Here is an 18,688-nt window from a genome sequence, read left to right on the forward strand (position 1 = left end):
CTGTTATATTTAAGGAAGGTACATCCCACTAGTCAAGGAACATATATTCTCGTATTTTCCCTACATTAATCGCCTGTATTCTATGAGTTTAGAAGCACAAGCGCTTAAACGGAAGCACAATGCACGTCAGCCTCACCCTGAAGCAGTGGTGCCTGGGCCTTGGCCTGCGATAATGTCTGTTTACAGGAATCATGCATGCGTTGGGCTGTTTAGGTGTACGAGCCTCGAGGGCAGCAGTACAGGACACCCACGACTCTCGTGGCGGTCTGTTATCTCGGGCTCGCTATGCCATTTTTCTTGGAATAAGTGGGATGCAGGTTATGCTGCATAGCTCAGTCATGTCAGAGATGACTGGGCGTGCTGATAGCTCCTCTCTGGGATCAGAGTATGATCTGCATGGAACTCAGCTGCACAACTTCTTAGCACAGAGGGATAGCTTTACCCCCTTCAGTCTCATGTAAATAGAGTGTGCTCAGCGTAGGATCTACACAGTCTTATGTCAGCGTGAGTGGCCTTGGCCGGCTAGAATGTTTTGGGCAACAGCTTCGGCCTTTTGGCAGGGATAGGTTCTCTGCCCTCCTCCTTCACGCACTTGGGATAGTCTACACTATTGATGTAGAGGGATTCTGCCCGGGGGGTATATGCTGCTTAGTTCAGAGGTGGAACTCCTTGGTTCAGCTTACTCATCCCTTGGCGGGGGTTGTCAGTCAACTTTTTAGACAAGCTATTTATTGTTGGCAGCAGGGTCTAAGCAGTCTCCGGGTCTAAGCAGTCAGGGTCTAGCAGTCTCCGGCTTCCAGGGGGCATGTGTTATCGGCTGTTTACCTAAATGTGAGTCCACCACTCAAGCTATACTATTTTGCACCGAGCACTTAAAATAGCCCGCTGTACTTTGCTTGAGGATAGTTGCTCAAGCGTACACAAAGCACAGTTTACAGTTGTATTTTGGGCACAGCATTTCAGCAGAAGTAGTACATTACTGGGTGTAGTCTGCTGATGCTTTGTGCGAAGGTGTGTGGTGGGTATCAGTGTCATGCTATGGTTCTACTATGGTTTTGATCAGGGAGCGATATCAGCAGGGGAGGTCCCCTTATCTCTTGGGCTCTTCCCAGGGGTATTACCTCTAGAACCTGGGTTAGTCTACACTATTGCTGTAGAGGGAGTCGTTCCCTGGGGTATTTGCTGACTAATTTCAGTGGGCTTGTGGTGTCAGCGGGCGTGTCATGTTGCAGGTCGGGATCTCACGGGGGCACTTGGTTTCTGTCCCAGCAATCCCTTGGTGGTGGTCTTAAGTCATTCTTACAGACAAGCTTTCTACAGGTAGCGTGGCCTACGCTGCTTCCAGACTAAACCCGAGAGGGCAGGTGATGCCTGCTGTTAATACCTGTTCAATCCTGTATTGGCATATGCAAAGTCATCGCCCAGGTATATAGTATAATATGTATTTATCCCTTCAATGCCCCTGTGCTCTTTCGAGTATAGCTGCACAAGCGTCATTGTAAGCAAACTTTCTCCATGTTATGCGGAGAACGGCGTACAGCAGGAGTTGTAACTTGCTGGGTATAGCCTGCTGACGCTTGTTGTGAAAGGGTGTGGTTGAGTTGCTGGGCATGTGCTGGAACGCCTATTGTTCGATTCGAAGCACCTTCAGTAGTGGGGCCCCTCCTCATCACTTTGTCATTCACCTGGAAGTATGACTTCAGGTAACCGGGTTTGGTTACTCTATGGTTGCAAAGCATTAAAAAGACCCGGGGTATCTGCAGATTAGGGGCAGAGGGGCCTGGGTTACTTCAGGAATGTAATTTTCATGTCAGGATCAGGTCGCTTCGAGGTGGAAAGGGTCCACCGCTCACCTGTCGTTTTGGTCTTGTTCCTTGGACCGTCAAAATGCTCTGCAGAGCAAGGGTTGCAGGTTTCTCTAAAAAGCAAAGTGGTGGGGGGGGCGTGAAAAGATTCACCCAACGGAGGGGCCTGGGTTTCATCAAACACGAGATGATTCAGGACAAGGTCAAGGGTTACTTTGAGGAGGATGGTGTTCATCTCACGCCTGTGGGCTTAGACCTGTTCCTCCTAGACCTTAAAGAAGCACTTTTGAGCAAAGGTTGCAGGTAATGAGTAGTAGGAGTGGTGGGGGGCCCGTGCGGCAGCGGGTACCACCGCACGGGCTGTGGCGGAGTTACTGGGCGATCCATAAGAAGAGAGGTGCAAACACTGTACTTCAGCGGGCACATAGGGGTGCCAGAGCCTAACCTGTAACCTCATGGGAGGTGCAGGAACTCGTGTCGGTGCCCCAGTAGTCCTTCGGGCGGTTGTGGGCCTGTGCAGCCGGAGGTTTGCCTAGTCACGCCCTGCCCAGTAGGAGGTAGGCGGGTCGCTGACGCACGTCCGGGGCGGCTAGGAGGAGCCTCAGGGGGTATATGACTCCCTTGCACCATTGTGGAGGCCTCTTTGCCGCTCCGGACGTCGCGCGACAGCGTCAGGACACTCTTTTCCCGCCCTTCCTCGAACCCAGAGTGTCTGCTTGAGGGGGGCTCCGGGGGGAGCTTTAATGTGTTCCTTTTTCGTTGCAGGCGGAGTTACTGGGCGATCCGGAAGAAGAGAGGTGCAAACACTGTACTTCAGCGGGCACATAGGGGTGCCAGAGCCTAACCTGTAACCTCATGGGAGGTGCAGGAACTCGTGTCGGCGCCCCAGTAGTCCTTCGGGCGGTTGTGGGCCTGTGCAGCCGGGGGTTTGCCTAGTCACGCCCTGCAAGGGGCGTGTGTAGTATAATTATAATAATTGTGCAGCAGTTGGGTGGTTCGCCACTATGCTGATTGGCTCAACAGGCGGGCAGGTGGCGAGAATGCGGCCTGCCCTTGGATCGCCCGTAAGATAACCCACCATCATTACATATGTTGTATGTAATAAACCTGCAGCAAATTTTTCCCAAACTTAACACTTGTGTCTGTGTGTTGCGGGTTTGGGCATCACGGGGGTGGGGGGTTCTGTGGCCCTGATGTGACTATGACAGTGTGTTTGCAGCACTTGTGCACACGTGTTCGACCCTGCCCTGTGTACTAACTTTGGTAACAGCTGTCTGACTGCCCCTGAACACAGGGGGTGGGGGCGCTAGTAACACCGAGGGGGTGCTCCACTGAGGGGGTCTGAGTGACATGCAACAATGGCTTCCCTAAGGTGGAGCTAGAGACTGCCTCTTGACACCTGCTTCTTTTGGCCCGTGGGCACCTGCCTCTTCCAATGAGATGACGTACTGCGGGTGCATAGTTCACGAAGTGGTGTCAGAGGTCAGGCTGTTCCCCGAGCCCTTAGGACCTGGGCTCGGCTCACCTGTGCCTGACAGCTGATGGGGCCTGTGCGCACATGCTGTGGAGTGCTCTGCTGTGACAAGAGGACGGTTGTCAAAGGCTCAGGGTGACGTCATGCCGGGGCACAGTGAATTTATAACTGCTGTAATATCGTAGTCACCTGTGCAATGTTGTGACGTCTTGTTCATACAGTGAGCTTGCTTGCACAGGGCTGTCATATGACTACATGCACAAGCGTACAATAATTGATTCTGCGATGCTGCAGTGCCATGTCCCTATAAGGCGACTTTACTTGTGTACTCTTGTGATGTCGTGCCAGCACCGCTGCACGAGGAGTTTGGTTGCACACTTCGTGAAATCGCAGCCTTGCATAATGAATTTGAACACTCTGTGAGCCTGGGACGTATTCCACATGTATAATAAGTTCGGCTGATTACAGCTGTGACGTCATGCTAATGTACAATACATTTTGCTGCGCTTTGCGGCGACGTCATGCCACTAAATAAAGAGCTAAGCAGGTCACTGCTCGGTCAGGCACACTGAGGACGTGCGCTGTCACGATGACGTGCAGTGTACCGAGAGCCTAGCAGCTCATTGCTGTGACGTCACGCCAGCGTACAGCAGTCCGGCTTGTCCCTGCTCAGTCACTCAGCTAGGCAACGCGCTGGCTGGGGTGTCGTCATGCTAGTGCACGGCACCACGAGTCTGCTCATTGGTGTGACGTCATGCCACTTTACAACGAGTTCTAGTGCCTCCTACCTTTGTACATTGAGCTAGGTCACCTGCGGTGTGGCGTCGTGCCAGCGTACCAGGAGTCTGCTTGCTCACTGCCGCGCCGTTATCCAACAATGTACAACGAGTGTTTTTCTGCCCCACCCTGCCGTGACATCATGCCAGTGTACCGAGAGTCTGTCTGCTCACTGTTGTGACGTCACGCAATGTACAATCAGCGCAACTTCTCGCTGGTTAATCAATGTACAAGGAGCCTGGTTACTCAGTGCTGTGACGTCACGCAATGTACAAGGGCCCTGGCTGCTCACTGATGTGACGTCACTCAATGTACAAGGAGCGTGTCTGATCACTGCTATGACGTCACTCAATGTACAATGGAGCCTGACTGCTCGCTGCTGTGACGTCACGCAATGTACAAGGGCCCTGGCTGCTCACTGTTGTGACGTCACTCAAAATTCAAGGAGCGTGTCTGCTCACAGCTGTGATGTCACGCAATGTACAAGGAGCGTGTCTGCTCAGGGGCGTAACACAGGCCCCCGCAACCCACGCGGTGCGGGGGGGCCCCGCGCTCCTGGGGGCCCCGCCGGGCCCCCTGCGTTACGTCATCAATCATACAATACACTTCTGTGCCTCTGACTAAAATGTTGCGCAGCGCGGGCCCCGGGCCGGCAGCAGTGGCGTAACGAAACTTGAGGGGGCCCCCCTGCAAAGCACATGGAGGGGGCCCCCCGGTGTCCCAGCCCACCACCTATCACTTTGCCCTACCATAGGTCAAAATTCAGGACAGGAGGTCAAAATTCAGGAACGTAACTTTGGGACAAAAGGCACGTTTTACAGACACATCAGAGGAGGTCGTGCAATAGTATATAAGTAAGCACATCCATATCCAAACATATTCAACCATTTGCAAACCTGTCCATCATGTATCCTTCCATCTATCATTTCACTCATCCATCCCTCCATCAACCCTTTCACTCATCCATTCATTATCCATCCATCCACCCTTTCACCCTATCCATCTTTACACTCATCCATCTACTCTTCCACCCATCCATCCATCCACTCATCTATCCAGCCATTTACCTTTTCACCCATCCAGCCATCCCTTTCACTTACTCATATATCCTCCCAGTCCCTCATCCTTCCACCAATTCACCCCTTCAGTCATCCATCCATCCTCCCTTTCTCTCTCCATCGACCCTTTCACTTAGCCATCCTTCCTTCCACCCATCCACCCACCCATCCATCTACTCATCCACTCATGAATCTATCCATTGACCCTATCACTCATCCATCCTTTCGCTCAGCCATCTATCCTTTCACTCTTTCACTCATCTATCTATCCTTTTGTCCATCTACCCTCCCTTTCAATCACTCATCCATCTTTACATCCACCCTTTCACTCATCCATCCATTCATTCACCCTTTCACATATCAATTCATCAATCCATCATTTCACTCATCCATCCACCCACTCGCTCATCATCCACCCTTTCACTCATCCATCCTTTCACTCATCCATCCACCCTTTTACCCATCCATCTACCCTTCCACCCATACATTCATCTATATACCTTTTCTCTCATCCATCCTTCCACTCACTCATCCATCCATCCATCATCCTCTCTCATTATCCATCTATTCAACCTTTCATTCAACCATTCACCTTTTCACGAATCCATCCAGCCACCCACCCATCCCTCCACCTACTCACTTGCCCACCTTTTCATATTAATTATGAGCTAAGCCTTTGTTTGCAGAGTTGCAAACAGAAGAGGCCCATCAAGGACTTCGCCATAGTTTCTGGATGCAGGGGGCGCCACGAAATTCGTTGTATTAATTAAATTGTTTACTTACCTCCAATTATCCATATTCCGGTTTTTAGCACCCCCTACCCTGCCCCTCCCCCGCCCCGCCACTGCCACCAAAGGGTACACACTGCCATCATATGAACGGTGTAGCAGAGGCACTGCCATCATATGAAGGGTACACACTGCCATCATATGAAGGTTACAGCAGAGGTATTGCCATCATATGAAGGGTACACTCTGCCATCATATGAAGGTTACAGCAGAGGTATTGCCATCATATGAAGGGTACACACTGCCATCATATGAAGGGTACGTACACACTGCCATCATATGAAGGGTACACACTGCCATTATATGAAGGGTACAGCAGAGGCACTGCCATCATATGAAGGGTACACACTGCCACCAAAGGGTACACACTGCCATCATATGAAAGGTGTAGTAGAGGCACTGCCATCATATGAAGGGTACACACTGCCATCATATGAAGGTTACAGCAGAGGTATTGCCATCATATGAAGGGTACACACTGCCATCATATGAAGGGTACACACTGCCAACATATGAAGGGTACAGCAGAGGCACTGCCATCATATGAAGGGTACACACTGACACCAAAGGGTACACACTGCCATCATATGAACGGTGTTGCAGAGGCACTGCCATCATATGAAGGGTACACACTGCCATCACATGAAGGGTACACACTGCCAACATATGAAGGGTACAGCAGAGGCACTGCCATCATATGAAGTGTACACACTGCCACCAAAGGGTACACACTGCCATCATATGAACGGTGTTGCAGAGGCACTGCCATCATATGAAGGGTACACACTGCCATCACATGAAGGGTACACACTGCCATCATATGAAGGTTACAGCAGAGGTATTGCCATCATATGAAGGGTACACACTGCCATTATATGAAGGGTACAGCAGAGGCACTGCCATCATATGAAGGGTACACACTGCCTCCAAAGGGTACACACTGCCATCATATGAAAGGTGTAGTAGAGGCACTGCCATCATATGAAGGGTACACACTGCCATCATAGGAAGGTTACAGCAGAGGTATTGCCATCATATGAAGGGTACACACTGCCATCATATGAAGGGTACACACTGCCAACATATGAAGGGTACAGCAGAGGCACTGCCATCATATGAAGGGTACACACTGCCACCAAAGGGTACACACTGCCATCATATGAACGGTGTTGCAGAGGCACTGCCATCATATGAAGGGAGATCACACTGCCATCACATGAAGGGTACACACTGCCAACATATGAAGGGTACAGCAGAGGCACTGCCATCATATGAAGGGTACACACTGCCACCAAAGGGTACACACTGCCATCATATGAATGGTGTTGCAGAGGCACTGCCATCATATGAAGGGTACACACTGCCATCACATGAAGGGTACACACTGCCATCATATGAAGGTTACAGCAGAGGTATTGCCATCATATGAAGGGTACACACTGCCATCATATGAAGGTACACACTGCCATTATATGAAGGGTACAGCAGAGGTATTGCCATCATATGAAGGGTACACACTGCCATCATATGAAGGGTACACACTGCCAACATATGAAGGGTACAGCAGAGGCAATGCCATCATATGAAGGGTACACACTGCCACCAAAGGGTACACACTGCCATCATATGAACGGTGTTGCAGAGGCACTGCCATCATATGAAGGGTACACACTGCCATCACATGAAGGGTACACACTGCCAACATATGAAGGGTACAGCAGAGGCACTGCCATCATATGAAGGGTACACACTGCCACCAAAGGGTACACACTGCCATCATATGAACTGTGTTGCAGAGGCACTGCCATCATATGAAGGGTACACACTGCCATCACATGAAGGGTACACACTGCCATCATATGAAGGTTACAGCAGAGGTATTGCCATCATATGAAGGGTACACACTGCCACCAAAGGGTACACACTGCCATCATATGAACGGTGTTGCAGAGGCACTGCCATCATATGAAGGGTACACACTGCCATCACATGAAGGGTACACACTGCCATCATATGAAGGTTACAGCAGAGGTATTGCCATCATATGAAGGGTACACACTGCCATCATATGAAGGTACACACTGCCATCATATGAAGGGTACATCAGAGGTATTGCCATCATATGAAGGGTACACACTGCCATCATATGAAGGGTACACACTGCCAACATATGAAGGGTACAGCAGAGGCACTGCCATCATATGAAGGGTACACACTGCCACCAAAGGGTACACACTGCCATCATATGAACGGTGTTGCAGAGGCACTGCCATCATATGAAGGGTACACACTGCCATCACATGAAGGGTACACACTGCCAACATATGAAGGGTACAGCAGAGGCACTGCCATCATATGAAGGTTACAGCAGAGGTATTGCCATCATATGAAGGGTACACACTGCCACCAAAGGGTACACACTGCCATCATATGAACGGTGTTGCAGAGGCACTGCCATCATATGAAGGGTACACACTGCCATCACATGAAGGGTACACACTGCCATCATATGAAGGTTACAGCAGAGGTATTGCCATCATATGAAGGGTACACACTGCCATCATATGAAGGTACACACTGCCATCATATGAAGGGTACAGCAGAGGCACTGCCATCATATGAAGGGTACACACTGCCACCAAAGGGTACACACTCCTATCACATGAGGGTACAGCAGAGACATTGTCATACACTGCCATCATATGAAGGGTACAGCAGACACCGTCAACACTGTTATCATATGTAGGGTACAGCAGCACACATTGCCCTCACATCACAGGTGGGCACCTAAACACTAACCAGAACAAGTGCAATATAAATGCAGTTACAATACAATTCAATAATGGGGCAGCAGCGCACACTAACATCACACCGAGGGAAGTCAGCCATCCCAAGAAGGGTGCCACGGTTGCAGCACACACTGCTATAACACACTGAGGATTTAGCAGCAATACCGTGCTTTTTTTTGCAAGCATGCTGGTGCAGAGGTGCACTTTATCACGAGAAGGGTTTTCACTTGTAGAGGGACACTGATGGGGCACTCGTAAGAGGTGTGTCCTCATACAAACGGCGAACCATATTTAGCACAAGGAGAGCAGAGGAGTTTGCACGTACACTAGAATGGAGGAAGTGCTGTATGACAAGCGTACATGTGCCCGGTGAACACAAGATAGGTACAACACTTTACAACAATTTATGAACACGTTCTGTGTAGCACAGAGGTCCATGGGAAGGGTTGTGTGGTGTAGTGTTTTCACACGGGGGAGGTAAGGTTTAAGAAGAGCGGTGTTAATGGTGGGGGCGGAGGTGTTAGCATGTGACACAGGGCAAGGACAGTGTTTAATTCTCAGGGCGGCAGGGGTGTGTGTAAACGGGGAAGGGCGATGTTTCAGATTGGGAGGAAAGGGTGATGTGCAGTCTAATGCCATGCGTGGCACACTGAGGGAGACTTCACTTCCTAAAGACCATTGCTTGGTGTTTTGGACTTTTCATGAATGCCAACATTTTAGAACAGGAAAGTGTGAAATTTCCCCCTAGAAATCGCAGGAATATATTTTCCACAATGAATTCTAGTCAAGCTGAGGCAGTGAGGTTAGCTCAGGGGGTATGGCACGCGCTGCTGCAGCGATGGTGGCGCAGGGTTGCCTGGGTTGCATTAAAACCTTAGGGGCGGCCACGGTTTCAGTCTGTAGTATTTTTTAACATAATAGCGTGCGTGCAACAGGCGTAGCATCCGTTTAAAAGTGCCCGTATTGTTGGCCTCGGCGCCTCATCTCCTTGGAGTTAGTACGCATTCCAGCTCATGGTATTGCGATCACCGTCCCAACCTAAACAACATTCAGTAAACACCACCACGGGATTGCCTGGGGTTTCCTATGGACCCATACACCCTTTCCGGAGCCTCGGGGAAAACGGCTCCCTAGAATACATTTGGCTAAAACATTTCCAGCAGTCAACAGAAGTACAACGTGAACGTCTAATTTTAATTATATTGCCTCATCATAACTGACAAAGACGTATGAATCATTTTCTTGTACAGTGGTGCAACTGCAATTGTAATTGATGGCAAAGTTGGACCCCCTGGAGGCAGCAGCAGCCCCGCCGGGGACGGACTTACTTCGAAGTTCGCTCGGAGTGGACAGTCTAGTCACAGTCACACACACTCGAGTCCTGAGCGTGGGCGGCAGGGGCGTAACACAGGCCCCCGCAACCCACGCGGTGCGGGGGGCCCCGCGCTCCTGGGGGGCCCGCCGGGCCCCCTGCGTTACGTCATCAATCATACAATACACTTCTGTGCCTCTGACTAAAATGTTGCGCAGCGCGGACCCGGGCCGGCAGGGGGCCCCTGCGACTTTTGAAATGGTGCGGTGCGGGCACGTGTTCATAAATTGTTGTAAAGTGTTGTACCTATCTTGTGTTCACCGGGCACATGTACGCTTGTCATACAGCACTTCCTCCATTCTAGTGTACGTGCAAACTCCTCTGCTCTCCTTGTGCTAAATATGGTTCGCCGTTTGTATGAGGACACACCTCTTACGAGTGCCCCATCAGTGTCCCTCTACAAGTGAAAACCCTTCTCGTGATAAAGTGCACCTCTGCACCAGCATGCTTGCAAAAAAAAGCACGGTATTGCTGCTAAATCCTCAGTGTGTTATAGCAGTGTGTGCTGCAACCGTGGCACCCTTCTTGGGATGGCTGACTTCCCTCGGTGTGATGTTAGTGTGCGCTGCTGCCCCATTATTGAATTGTATTGTAACTGCATTTATATTGCACTTGTTCTGGTTAGTGTTTAGGTGCCCACCTGTGATGTGAGGGCAATGTGTGCTGCTGTACCCTACATATGATAACAGTGTTGACGGTGTCTGCTGTACCCTTCATATGATGGCAGTGTATGACAATGTCTCTGCTGTACCCTCATGTGATGGCAGTGTGTACCCTTTGGTGGCAGTGTGTACCCTTCATATGATGGCAGTGCCTCTGCTGTACCCTTCATATGATGGCAGTGTGTACCTTCATATGATGGCAGTGTGTACCCTTCATATGATGGCAATACCTCTGCTGTAACCTTCATATGATGGCAGTGTGTACCCTTCATATGATGGCAGTGTGTACCCTTCATGTGATGGCAGTGTGTACCCTTCATATGATGGCAGTGCCTCTGCAACACCGTTCATATGATGGCAGTGTGTACCCTTTGGTGGCAGTGTGTACCCTTCATATGATGGCAGTGCCTCTGCTGTACCCTTCATATGTTGGCAGTGTGTACCCTTCATGTGATGGCAGTGTGTACCCTTCATATGATGGCAGTGCCTCTGCAACACCGTTCATATGATGGCAGTGTGTACCCTTTGGTGGCAGTGTGTATCCTTCATATGATGGCAGTGTGTACCCTTCATATGATGGCAATACCTCTGCTGTAACCTTCCTATGATGGCAGTGTGTACCCTTCATATGATGGCAGTGCCTCTACTACACCTTTCATATGATGGCAGTGTGTACCCTTTGGAGGCAGTGTGTACCCTTCATATGATGGCAGTGCCTCTGCTGTACCCTTCATATAATGGCAGTGTGTACCCTTCATATGATGGCAATACCTCTGCTGTAACCTTCATATGATGGCAGTGTGTACCCTTCATGTGATGGCAGTGTGTACCCTTCATATGATGGCAGTGCCTCTGCAACACCGTTCATATGATGGCAGTGTGTACCCTTTGGTGGCAGTGTGTACACTTCATATGATGGCAGTGCCTCTGCTGTACCCTTCATATGTTGGCAGTGTGTACCCTTCATGTGATGGCAGTGTGTACCCTTCATATGATGGCAGTGCCTCTGCAACACCGTTCATATGATGGCAGTGTGTACCCTTTGGTGTCAGTGTGTACCCTTCATATGATGGCAGTGCCTCTGCTGTACCCTTCATATGTTGGCAGTGTGTACCCTTCATATGATGGCAGTGTGTACCCTTCATATGATGGCAATACCTCTGCTGTAACCTTCATATGATGGCAGTGTGTACCCTTCATATGATGGCAGTGCCTCTACTACACCTTTCATATGATGGCAGTGTGTACCCTTTGGTGGCAGTGTGTACCCTTCATATGATGGCAGTGCCTCTGCTGTACCCTTCATATAATGGCAGTGTGTACCCTTCATATGATGGCAGTGTGTACGTACCCTTCATATGATGGCAGTGTGTACCCTTCATATGATGGCAATACCTCTGCTGTAACCTTCATATGATGGCAGTGTGTACCCTTCATATGATGGCAATACCTCTGCTGTAACCTTCATATGATGGCAGTGTGTACCCTTCATATGATGGCAGTGCCTCTGCTACACCGTTCATATGATGGCAGTGTGTACCCTTTGGTGGCAGTGGCGGGGCGGGGGAGGGGCAGGGTAGGGGGTGCTAAAAACCGGAATATGGATAATTGGAGGTAAGTAAACAATTTAATTAATACAACGAATTTCGTGGCGCCCCCTGCATCCAGAAACTATGGCGAAGTCCTTGATGGGCCTCTTCTGTTTGCAACTCTGCAAACAAAGGCTTAGCTCATAATTAATATGAAAAGGTGGGCAAGTGATTAGGTGGAGGGATGGGTGGGTGGCTGGATGGATTCGTGAAAAGGTGAATGGTTGAATGAAAGGTTGAATAGATGGATAATGAGAGAGGATGATGGATGGATGGATGAGTGAGTGGAAGGATGGATGAGAGAAAAGGTATATAGATGAATGTATGGGTGGAAGGGTAGATGGATGGGTAAAAGGGTGGATGGATGAGTGAAAGGATGGATGAGTGAAAGGGTGGATGATGAGCGAGTGGGTGGATGGATGAGTGAAATGATGGATTGATGAATTGATATGTGAAAGGGTGAATGAATGGATGGATGAGTGAAAGGGTGGATGTAAAGATGGATGAGTGATTGAAAGGGAGGGTAGATGGACAAAAGGATAGATAGATGAGTGAAAGAGTGAAAGGATAGATGGCTGAGCGAAAGGATGGATGAGTGATAGGGTCAATGGATAGATTCATGAGTGGATGAGTAGATGGATGGGTGGGTGGATGGGTGGAAGGAAGGATGGCTAAGTGAAAGGGTCGATGGAGAGAGAAAGGGAGGATGGATGGATGACTGAAGGGGTGAATTGGTGGAAGGATGAGGGACTGGGAGGATATATGAGTAAGTGAAAGGGATGGCTGGATGGGTGAAAAGGTAAATGGCTGGATAGATGAGTGGATGGATGGATGGGTGGAAGAGTAGATGGATGAGTGTAAAGATGGATAGGGTGAAAGGGTGGATGGATGGATAATGAATGGATGAGTGAAAGGGTTGATGGAGGGATGGATGAGTGAAATGATAGATGGAAGGATACATGATGGACAGGTTTGCAAATGGTTGAATATGTTTGGATATGGATGTGCTTACTTATATACTATTGCACGACCTCCTCTGATGTGTCTGTAAAACGTGCCTTTTGTCCCAAAGTTACGTTCCTGAATTTTGACCTCCTGTCCTGAATTTTGACCTATGGTAGGGCAAAGTGATAGGTGGTGGGCTGGGACACCGGGGGGCCCCCTCCATGTGCTTTGCAGGGGGGCCCCCTCAAGTTTCGTTACGCCACTGTGTCTGCTCACTGCTGTGACGTCACTCAAGGCACAGAGAGCGTGTCTGCTCACTGCTCTGACGTCACTCAAGGCACAGGGAGCGTGTCTGCTCACTGCTGTGACGTCACTCAATGCACAAGGAGCGTGTCTGCTCACTGCTGTGAAGTCACTCAAGGCACAAGGAGCGTGTCTGCTCGCTGCTGTGACGTCACTCAATGCACAAGGAGCGTGTCTGCTCACTGCTGTGACGTCCCTCAATGCACAAGGAGCGTGTCTGCTCACTGCTGTGAGGAGCCTGTCTGCTCACTGCTGTGACGTCACTCAATGCACACGGAGCGTGTCTGCTCACTGCTGTGACGTCACTCAAGGCACAAGGAGAGTGTCTGCTCACTGCTGTGATGAGCCTGTCTGCTTAGTACTGTGACGTCACAGCGGGGCTCGGCTTCCACATTCCCCCGCCGTCTCTACCGACAACAAGGCACTGGTTGGGGCAGGCGGTCCTCCCTCGGCCCCTCCCCGGCCCTCCCCTTCCTCGGTGCCTCCCACTCACCCCTCTGGGCTTCCTGGTTCCGATCAGCCTTGGCCCCAGAGTCAGCAGGAAGCACCGAAGAAATATCCAAGGAGCGTCCGGCAGGTGAAGCGAGCGAGCGCCCCCGGATCTAGCGCCCACCAGCCCGGAGCCATGGCCCTGCGGGTCTTCGGAGCGCTGTGCCTCATCCAGGCGCTATGCCTGCGCCACACTTGGGCAGGTGAGACTCTTCTCCGTCGTTTCTGATCCACTCTGACCAGAGGGGCCCTGATGGGCCCCGGGGAGGAGGGCAGGGCCTCCCAGGGGAGAGGGGCCCCGGGGAGGAGGGCATGGGGCCCGGCCCGTCACCTACGCAGGAGCCATGGCCCTGCGGGTCTTCGGAGCGCTGTGCCTCATTCAGGCGCTATGCCTGCGCCACGCTTGGGCAGGTGAGGCGCGTCTCCGTCGTTACTGATTCACTCTGACCAGAGGGGCACCGATGGGTCCCCGGGAGGACAGCAGGGGGGGGGGGCCGGGGAGGAGTGCTGGGGGCCCCGGGGAGGAGGGCAGGGGGTCTCCTTCACCTGCCTCGGTGCGCTGTACAGGAGCTGGGGCTAGCAGGGATGCACCTGCGCCGGTGTGGGAGCCGAGGGGCTCTTGTTTCCAGTGCCCGAGCCCTCCTGCGGTGCCCTTTAAGGGTGGTTTCCACTGCCTCAGGTGCGTGAGTCTCACCTGAAGCCCGAGGTTCACTTCCAGGCCGGGGTCTGGTCTCACACTTTCCATCCCTGACGTCGGTGCCTGTAGTGATTAAAGACTGCGCGGGATGGAGGAGGGGGCTGGTTTATTCTGAGTCCTGCAGGCAAAGCGCAGCAACGGCCCAACCGGGCAGACCCCGAGGAAAAACACCCCAAACTGCATGCAAAGTGCGCCGTGACGTCACAACCTTCTAGAAGAGTACACCCAAGCAAAGGGGAAGACGAGGGGGAGGGAACATGGCGGACAGGTGGAGGAGGATGCTAAACACGACAGTGCTTCTCTTCCTTCTAAAGAAAAAACACAGTCACTTCGCTCCACAGGCTTGAAAAGACGGAAGTTTCCATGAGCTCTCTGAGCCCCTCTGAAGGCGGCATGTCCCCTCCTCCGGTTTACTTCACGCTAGAGACGTACCCTCTTGAACTTGTGCCAGTCACTCGCTGCACCCACCTGCACGGGGATCTCTATTCCCCCTGCAGCAAAGTGCAGGTGGGTTGCCGCCTGCACTGTGAAAACAAGAGCGGCTCCAGAGCTTTTCACGCATAAGTGCACGGCTGCCCTGGGGAAGCGCATTCACCCTAATATGGTGCAATTCCCTTGATTGTGCCAGCACTTTTGAAACGTGCGCCCGGTGCCTTCAAGGAAAATAAACCGTATGTATGATACAGCCCCAGTTTTTCCTAGAAGTATGACTTTTACTTCCTTCTTATAATGCCTGAGGGAGGTAATTGCTCTCTTTGAGGGTGGTAGGGAGTTCCAATTTTTTAGGGCAGATCCGGCGAAAGTGCGACAGTGACTTTTCCTTCTTGGAATCAGGCTGGTTCTAGAAAGAGGGATTTATCACTTCTAGACTCCATTCCGCCTCCTGATAGTTTGGTCCTATTCGCCATGTATTTAGGACCAGCATTGTGTAGAGCTTTGTGTCGGGCATGCCACCACCTGTAGGATCCCAGCTTCAACTGGGAGCCAATGAGGGCTGGGACTGATGAGGAAATGGGATCATAATGCTGTGCGCTTCTTCAGAGCTTTTCTGCTGCATTTATCGTCCCTTTTATTGGGACTAGGCTGGCTTTAGGAATACCGATGCGCGTGGTGCTCCCATAGAGAGCACTAGAGATTTCACAGCTGTTTTTAATGTCTCCTAGCAGTATTGAAGGGTTTTAGCTTTCTTAGAAGGTGAAAATGTAGATTTGACGCTTCTGGTTGAGGCTCGTATGTGAGCTTGCATGTTTAGATTCGAGTCTAGAGTGATGCCTTGTGACAGGGAAACAGGTATGACTCTGACTAGGCTCTACCTGCATCATTTGGGGGACCCCTTGACCATGCTAACACTTGTTGCCACCACAGCTGGATCTTTAAAGTCACCCACATCAACGTCTGTCCTTATATTTACCACCGCCTCGTGTTCCATACACGCCCACCCGGAGTGACATCACGATGGGCGTTCCCCTTCACAATCTTAATAGTCCCTTAAACCTAGAATAACCCTGGTCTGCATGTTTATAGATCCCCCCCCCCCCACCCCACCTCAACAAAAAAAATGAATAAAGACATTCCTGCAGTCATATCTCTTCTTGGACCTTCCTTGCTCTATGACCACATATTGTGCCAAGGCTTGTTTGGAGAAGACTCGCTCTTCACTCCTCACTCTGGTCTTTGTTTTAACCATGGAGACCGGTTCGCGTCTTGTCAGGAAGCATTCTTTTTATGAACTCTACTGAACCACTCCAGCTGCCTGGATTTGTGGATTCTACAACATTCTCTTTATTTAAGTTCTACCACATGCTTTTACAAACTTCTAGTTGCCACATAGGTTAACTGAACCCCATTACTAGTAACCAATGTCTCCAAATGTCCTTCCCTTGCAAATGTTTCTTTGTAAAAGTCCAAACCAGCATTTGTAGATGCCCACCTCACAAACGTCTGGCCTCTTCGAGTCGCATCTTTCTAGATCAATGCACATGTAGCATCTCACGGTAAGCTACTAAAGCGCCTCGAAATCTCAGTTGTTACCTTCTGCCATGTACGACCTTACAGGAGTGAGTGGGCGGTTTTAGTCTTTAGGCTGTGATGACTAGAACAGGCTGAGCACTGTTGAACCCACCTGCAGACAATGTCATCGAGTAAGAGCACCAAAATAACATCCTAAAAATGTTTTTCTTGGAGATCTCGCCAACATATCCCTCTGAGCAATTTCTCTCTCTTTTTTTTCTGGATGCTCTGGCCTTCCCAGCCTTGAACAATACCTTTCCCTCATCAATCTTCAATATCTTGGTCTCTTTGTCAACCTTCTCCCAGTCAATTGTACTAATTCAAGAGAATTTTGAATCTTGGCTACATAAACTTCATTGTTCTCTTACCTCTAGCCCATTCTCATCATTCCCTAGAAAGGCGTTGTAGGAGAGTAGGGTCTGCAATCCTATGATCACCCAGATTTTTGCTTTTTGCTTCACTGGTTTACGACTTTCCCTGGCTGTGGGCCTGCTAATCAGACCCACAGCCTAGCTGTTCTCTCTAATCCAAATTGTACCCAGGTACTGAATTGGCACTGGGCCCTCTCAAGTCCCTGTACCCAGGGCTGAGGTGCACCCAGGAGTCTCCCAGGGGCCGCAGCATGTATTATGCCACCCCTGGGCTGACTAACTAAATCAGACACAACTGGCTGCTTGACAGCCGGGGCAGAGTGGTGTACACACCCTCTGTTGTAGATATAGTATTCCTATATCTAAACCTAAATGGACACACAGATCTCCTATCAGTCACTCCTATGGCAGGCCTTAACAATCCTGAAGGCAGAGTGCTTGGAATCGTGTGAGATGGTGCTCTGGCATGAGCTGAGCCTGTCTGCGGCTTTCGGGATCCATCCCTTAGCCGTTTCCATGATATCGCATACCATATACTCTTACGTGCATTATAATCCTCGCGGTTATATGCCAACTCTGGTATCGCTTTATCAAAACATGTCGAGTAAGGTGTCATACGAATTGGAATACTAACCCCTCGCCAATTCTGGCAACGGGGTTAGCATTCCACCCTTCTAGAGGGACACGACATGTATGTAACCTGTAACCCCGGTTAAAGTCAGACATAGCCTCAGCTCCACAAAATGGATGCTGCCACCAAGACACAAGTCTGCCCTCCTGCTGCTGGGAGTCCTCCCAGAGCAGGAGGCAAGGACAAAGGGTTTCCTGCCAGGGGCGGTGCCAGCACCGTCCCAGACAGGGTTTTGTGTATTCTAGGTAGGCAGGGCTTTAGAGGAAGGTGACTGCAAGTGGCACCCCGGTGCTCACTGTGCATAGGCCGGCTGAAACCAGTTCCAGGGGCACTCCAGCCCCTGGCCTGGGGAAAGCCCGCCAAAGGAGAGGGGTGTAACCACCCCCCTCCTAGTCCCACCCATAGGGCGGGACTTAGTCGCGTGCCAGCCCCTTTTTTCAGGATAAAGGTAGGAACTGGCCCCCTTCCAAATCAGATCATCTTTGAATCCTGAAACTACTTTCTTCAAGAAGGAACTCAAGACTCTTCCTAAGATTTCTCCCTTGTGACTAAGGAGTAGTCACCCTGCAGCAGCAGGCACCAACCAAGCATCGCGGTTTGTTGCCAGTCTCTCCTTCGGATCAAGACTGCTCCAGCACGACGAGAACCGGCTTCCCTGGCACCTCTGACCTCAACCTACATTATCAGCCCAGCTGTGATCCGTGGGTGTGACGAGACCTCGAGGGACCGGCCATCTTCAGAACTGCACGACGCTTGTCCAGCACGACGCCTGAGTGACCCTCGACTGAGTGCCTTGGGGTAAGAGAAGCCCCGACCCTGAGCAGCTCCAGCACCGAAGTTCAGCCCCCCTGCATCCACGAGATCTGCGTGGGGCCCTTCTGCTCTTTGCTGCTCACCGCGTTGTCCAGGTCGCTTGCCCGTTGGCTAG

General features: G+C 50.8%; 1 protein-coding gene across 3 annotated transcripts in view; it reads left to right on the forward strand.

Moving 5' to 3' along the window:
- The first annotated feature begins 13,939 nt into the window (after positions 1 to 13,939).
- LOC144770818 (uncharacterized) overlaps positions 13,940 to 18,688 on the forward strand; it is a 220,203-nt gene continuing 215,454 nt past the window's right edge. For 2 of the 3 annotated variants that reach the window (XM_078655586.1, XM_078655587.1), the window contains exon 1: positions 13,940 to 14,254. In XM_078655586.1, coding sequence (XP_078511712.1) covers positions 14,188 to 14,254 — 67 coding nt within the window. In that variant the 5' untranslated portion in view covers positions 13,940 to 14,187. The remainder of the gene's footprint in view (positions 14,255 to 18,688) is intronic. The other variant, XM_078655588.1, reaches the window with a different exon arrangement.

This window comes from Lissotriton helveticus, chromosome 7 (assembly GCF_964261635.1).
Source record: "Lissotriton helveticus chromosome 7, aLisHel1.1, whole genome shotgun sequence".
Classification (NCBI taxonomy): domain Eukaryota; kingdom Metazoa; phylum Chordata; class Amphibia; order Caudata; family Salamandridae; genus Lissotriton; species Lissotriton helveticus.